Source organism: Myotis davidii, unplaced genomic scaffold, assembly GCF_000327345.1.
Source record: "Myotis davidii unplaced genomic scaffold, ASM32734v1 scaffold663, whole genome shotgun sequence".
Classification (NCBI taxonomy): Eukaryota; Metazoa; Chordata; class Mammalia; order Chiroptera; family Vespertilionidae; genus Myotis; species Myotis davidii.
This window is the reverse complement of record NW_006295816.1, coordinates 1,533,681-1,539,745: the sequence shown is the minus strand read 5'-3', so window position 1 is coordinate 1,539,745 and position 6,065 is coordinate 1,533,681. Positions and strand designations below refer to the sequence as shown.

At 57.2% G+C, this 6,065-nt stretch overlaps 1 protein-coding gene across 1 annotated transcript in view; it reads left to right on the top strand.

The window, feature by feature from the left end:
- The first annotated feature begins 2,205 nt into the window (after positions 1-2,205).
- Positions 2,206-6,065, top strand: part of NICN1 (nicolin 1) — a 4,998-nt gene continuing 1,138 nt past the window's right edge. Inside the window, exons 1-6 of the mRNA XM_006770450.2 lie at positions 2,206-2,444; positions 3,619-3,795; positions 4,045-4,158; positions 4,547-4,618; positions 4,931-5,035; positions 5,118-6,056. Coding sequence (XP_006770513.1) covers positions 2,313-2,444; positions 3,619-3,795; positions 4,045-4,158; positions 4,547-4,618; positions 4,931-5,035; positions 5,118-5,159 — 642 coding nt within the window. The 5' untranslated portion in view covers positions 2,206-2,312 and the 3' untranslated portion in view covers positions 5,160-6,056. The remainder of the gene's footprint in view (positions 2,445-3,618; positions 3,796-4,044; positions 4,159-4,546; positions 4,619-4,930; positions 5,036-5,117; positions 6,057-6,065) is intronic.

Here is a 6,065-nt window from a genome sequence, read left to right as displayed (position 1 = left end):
CAAGGTCCATGCCCTTGACCGGAATCAAACCTGGGACCCTTCAGTCCGCAGGCCGAAGCTCTTTCCACTGAGCCAGACCGGTTAGGGCAATAAAAATATATTTTTAAAAAGAGAGAGAGAGAGAGAAATATGTGACAGAGACATTGATGAGTTGTCTCCTGTACACACCCCAACTGGAGATCAAACCCACAGCCTAGGTAAGTGCCCTGACCAGGAACGGAACCCACAGCCTCCCAGTGCACAGGACTACGCTCCAACCAAGTCCACGCCGGCCAGGACTTGTTTTTGATCATTGATGGGACTCTTGATACAATCGTTGCCTTGGTAATACTAGGAGATGAGGTCTGGGAAAAACCTTGGGGAAGTTGAGGGTCCAAGGATCAGGTAAGGAACGTCACTTCAGGTACCCAGAGCCCACCTCCCTCCCATGCCAGGCCCCCCAGCCTTGAATCTGGGAGCCTGTTCTTTTGAGTGGGCGACTCTCCACTTCCCAGCAGGTGGCGCTACTGTCCTGACTGTGCGGATGGTTGCCAACTAGACCTCAGAGGAAATCAAAGTGGCACAGGGGAAAAGCAACTAAATACAAAAAGACCGATATGGCCCTGACCAGCTTGGCTCAGTGGATAGAGCGTCGGCCTGCGGACTGAAGGGTCCCGGGTTCGGTTCTGGTCAAGGGCATGTACCGTGGTTGCGGGCACATCCCCAGTAGGGGGTGTGCAGGAGGTAGCTGATCGATGTTTCTAACTCTCCCTCTCCCTTCCTCTCTGTTAAAAATCAATAAAATATATATATATTTTTAAAAGGCCGATATGGGGAATTGCCCAATGTCACCCCAATGAATTCAACTTAAAAAAATAAATGGAGGAATTGAAGAATCAAAAAAAAATCCCATAGATAGAAAACAAATAGCTAAGTGACACCTGGTTCCTTTCCTGCCGGCTGCAACAAATGTAAAGATTAGGCAGCCAGAGAACAACCCAGAAGGAAAGAAGGGAAAACTTGTTCTCCCCTAGGCCTTGTCTGTTTGTTTTTGACGAGCTTTATTACATTGTTGGTGTTATGCAGGGGAGAGTCCTTTCTGTCTGGGCTGTTAATTTGATGTGTTCATAGTGTATTTTTCCTAAAGTGTGCCTCCCCTAGGGCTGTGGTGAGCAAGCTGGGAGACCCCTGGCTGGGCACCGCTGCTCTGGGGCCGCTGAGAAACCCTGGGACCGGGGACAAGCACCGCAGAAGGAATTCCTACCCGTCTCCGGGGCCTCGCTGCCTGTGCAGTCTGGTGGAAGTGAGCATTGTGAGTTCCTGTCTTTTTCTAAATTTAGATGAACAGAAAATATTTGTGCGAAAATTCGTTTTCTCCTGTGAAAGTGTTTTATGTTCATTGGACTGTTAGACCAGCTGAAGAACCTAGATGGGTAGGAGGAAGTGTTCCTCCCACACAGGCATCCTACTTCATGTTTCTCCCAAGTGCTGCCTTTGTTATTAACCAAATGCCCGTCTGTTCACGATTCTGGTTCTGGGTTCTGTATTCTGTTGTACCTCTGCATCACACCCAATAGCCCTGTCTTCATTTCGAGGGTTGTGTAATAGGTCTTTACGTTTAGAATAGTAAGAAGCTAGGAAAGTTATAGGGAAAGTGTAATCGGGAAACTAGCAGTTTGCAGCCACCTAGTAAATCCTATCTTCCCTAAACCAAGGACAAAAAAAAGAGAGCCCTGGCTAGTTTGGCTCAGTGGACAGGGTGTCGGCCTGCGGACTGAAGCGTCCCGAGTGATTCCGGTTCAAGGGCACATGCCTGGGTTGCAGGTTCCATTCGTGCAGGAGGCAAGCAATGGATGTGTCTCTCTCACATCCATGTTTCTCTCTCCTCCTCCCTCCCTCCCTTCCACCTTCTCTACAAAATCAATGGGAAAAAATATAACAAGTAAAGGGGGGATTTATATCTATTTTTGCAATTAATGTCGGCCATGCTCTTATGATCATTCGTGCTCATGGCTTACACGCTTTAACTGACGACACCCCCACCCCTCCTCGGCACAGAAGCAAGAACAGGAAGGGGTCAGGACGCCGACGGGTGCAGACGGTTTGGTGACAAAGCCGCCGGCCGTTTCTAGGCAGGGTCCCCGGTGGCTCTCGCGCAGCGTTCTCGCGCACTTCCGACGCCCCGCCTGCCCTGAGCATTGCTGATTGGTGGGCTGGCCAAGCGCGAGGCCTGCCGGGAGTTGTAGTCCTTGGGACTGGGCTGGGGATGCCGGGAAGGACCAGAGGTCCCAGGCTGGGATCGGCGGTGGTGCTGGCTCCGCACAGCTGGCACCATGTCCCGCGTGTTGGTGCCCTGCCACGTGAAAGGCACCGTGGCGCTGCAAGTGGGCGATGTGCGCACCTCCCAGGGCCGGCCTGGCGTGCTGGTCATCGATGTCACCTTCCCCAACGTCGCACCCTTCGAGGTGAGCCAGCCCCTTGGGCGAGACCGTGGTTCCTGGGCGGGACTGACCTGGGAACTCGGGCGTGTCCCAGGCGTTGGATCGGTTACACGAAGCTTGGCGCTGGCCTCGCCCTGGCGCATCAGTTAACCATTTATTCATTCCTTCAGTTAACACACTTACTAGAAGGCAGCTTCCTGTGCAGTTAGTTCTCTGCGTCATCTCTCCCCACGTCCAGGACAGCGCTGGCGGGGAAGGGCCAAGGTAGTAGGTGAGGTGTTGGAAATACAGTTGTGAGCCCAGTTTAGGTGAGGTCATTTTGTCCTGGGAATCAGTAGACAATGAGTTACCCCCAAACCTGCCGCCTGCGCATGCCTACAGTCTTCTCATCGGGACCTCCCCAGTGGCTCCCGCTGCACTTCCACAGCAGCTGGCACAGGGACCGGGCACCGCAGGCCTTCAACTTGGAGGATAAAGTCCGTTTTCTTTTTCTTTTTCTAAAATATATTTTTATTGATTTCAGAGAGGAAGGGAGAGGGAGCGAGAGATGGAAACATCAATGGTGGGAGAGAACCATTGATCGGCTGCCTCCTGCACACCCCACATTCGGGATGGAGCCCACAACCTGGGCATGTGCCACGCCGGCCGGGCTAAAATCCGCTTTCTGATGGCCTGGCACTCAGGGCCGCTTTGTGCCTGTGCCTGCCTACCTCTCAGCCCCGTGCACTCTGTCCAGTTTAGTGTGGCTCTCCCCCAAGCTGTTCCTGAGGTATAAGCTGCGAAGTGCTGATGCAGTAGGTCTGGCTGGAGCCTGTACACCTAGATGCACATGTTTTTAAACCTCCTGGGGTGATTCTGATGAGTGTCTAGTGATGAGAACTGCTGCAGCCAGACATCCTACTTGTTTACATCCTCTGCCTTTCTGGGTGAACTCCTCCCCTTCAGGCCTCACGTGTACATGTTGTGCCTCCTCCAGAGTTAGGGCTCCGACCCCTGGCAGCATCCTGGGTGTGGCAAGATCTGCGGTTGTGGTTTATGTGACCTCCGCATTTAGGCTGTGAAACTGAGCCTCAACGGGTGCTTATCAGATTGGAAGCGGAGTACATTCCCAAGGGGAGGAGGCGGTGGTGCCTCTGAGACTCTCTGAGGCCTTGGGCCTGTGCCTGCTTTGTAACGGTCGGTGGTGTGTGTGTTGCAGTTGCAGGAGATTACGTTTAAGAATTACTACACAGCCTTTCTGAGCATCCGTGTCCGCCAATACAGCTCGATACACACACAGGCCAAGTGGGTGACCTGCCTGCGGGACTACTGCCTGATGCCTGACCCCCACAGCGAGGAGGGAGCTCAGGAGTATGTATCGCTGTCCAAGCACCAGGTCAGCTGGGACAGGGCATGGCCAGGGCAGCCCAGACGAGGGCTCGCTGGGGGCCTGAGAACTGGGCTAGGATACTAAAGGGGGCGGGGAGGCAGGGCTGTCCTGGGCTGTGGCTCTTTGGGAAGTGCCTTGGAGGGACCACTGTTCTTTCTTTCCCAAAGGCCTGGGGGGCAGCAGCTTGGCTCCCTGCCCGTTGGGAGGCTCCCGGGTAGTGAGCTGGGGCTCGCGGGGGCCTTGTGTGTGTGTCAGATGCTGTGTGACGTGGCTAGAGTGCTGGAGCTGCGCCTGATTCTGCGGCAGCCGTCGCCCCTGTGGCTGTCGTTCACAGTGGAGGAGCTGCAGGTCTACCAGCAGGGAGCAAAGGTAAGCGACTCAGCTGGTGGCCGGCCCTTTGCCAAGGAGGCCCTAGTGTGGCTGGCAGAGCCGGGGGTGAGGTGGGGGTGGGGGGTCAAGATAATGAGACCCGGAGGGAGGCCTTCATGGAAGTTAGCCAGGTGGGAACGTTGGAAGCTCATGAGAGGGACGCTATGCCCCCAAACCCCCTGATCTTTGGGGCCAGCCATCTCTTTCAGAGCCGGAGACACTTCTGTTCCTTGTGTTGCTGGGGCCTCCTTCAGAAGATCTCAGGGAGTCTGACTGCCCTTTGGGCCTTTGTGGACCCCGAGCAGGGTTTGCTCAGTGTTCAAGGCTCCCAGGACCTTGGGAACTGGTCCCAGGACTCTCCCCCTCTTCCACCCTCTTTGCCTTGCAGAGCCCCTCCGTGACCTTTCCCAAGTGGCTGTCCCACCCAGTGCCCTGTGAGCAGCCCGCTCCCCTCCTGGAGGTAAGCCCTCACCCCGGGTAAGAGCCACGTGTGAGTAGCTCTCATGTCCCGGTGGGCCCGCCCTGCAGGAACCTGGGGCTGGACCTGGGGCCCCGGTCACTCTGTGCCACCTTCCCGACCTTCCTCCTGGGGCTCCATGGGATTTGAGGTCTCTCCCTGTGGGGTTGCACGTCAGGCCCCAACCTCATATTTCACAAGCCGGCTGGGAAGGTGACTCTCCGCTGGAGGGCCCCATTGCCCAGCCTGGCCTCTCCGGGGCTCGAAGGCACTGCTGGGGGAGACCCCCAGCCACTGACCCCCCTTCCGGAGCAGGGCCTGCCGGACCCCAGCAGGGTGTCCTCGGAGGTGCAGCAGATGTGGGCGCTGACAGAGATGGTCCGGGCCAGTCGCACCTCCAGGAGGATCGGCCGCTTCGATGTGAGTGACCGCGCTGCCCTCTGCCTGGCCCCCGGGGCCCGGAGCCGGCCAGGGTCCGATCTGATGGCCGTCTGTGTTGCAGGTGGATGGCTGCTACGACCTGAACTTGCTCTCCTACACTTGAGCCGTGGCTCTTCCCCGAGACGTTGACCCTCTGCCCGCCCGGGCCTGCTCTGGGCCGTCAGAGGCCGAAGTGCTCTCCCTGCATTCCGAGTGCTGCCTGCGTGCCCTGCTGCCTGGGCCACGTCCAGAGCCGAGATTCTTGGTGCTCACTGCGCCGCTTCAGCATGCGTGCTTGGTGTGGGGTACACTCTGTTCTCACCTGACTGCAACCCGAAACTCCTTTCCCCGCCCTCACGACACTCCACTTCCACTTACTAAGAACCCCTGCATGCCCGGGGCCCCTCCTGCCAACACGCACACTGCTGCCTCTGCTGCTCCCTGCCCTGAGCGCGGTGGGCCGGGCGCCCTCCTCGCACCGGCCCAGTCCACCCTTGGGCGGCTGCTGTCGCCATGGCACTCTATTTTTTACAAGAATTTTTTAGTTTATTTAAGCCAAACTGACCACATGCCAGGAAGCAGGACCTCAAATGCTCTGCATGGCAGTCAGGCCGGAAGCCCCAGGGAGAAGCAGGAGCCCTAGTGGCCTTCCTTCCCTCCGTGTCGTGCCCACAAAGAGGCAGTCCTGTCCGAACGCCTGCTGCCTGCCTGGGAGCGGAGCCCTGGTCTCTGAGCCGGCTCTGGGATGTGTGTTCACGTGGGTCTGCCCACCTGGCCTGCACAGGAGCCTGTGGCACAGCCGGGGCCTGAGGATGAGCCCTAGGACCTGCTTGCCATCTGACCCAGCCCGAGTACGTCCTTGTCCCGCCTCCCAGCTGCCTCCTTCCAAGTCATACCCGGGGCTCATGGTGGGAGGTGGACCCGGCCAGGGTCCTCACTGGGACCCTAAAAGGCTGAGGCTGAGGCTCCCGGCAACCCCCCCGGCCAGAGCTGAGTAAGGCAGCTGCTGCTCTCGTGTGTTGTGTGTGTG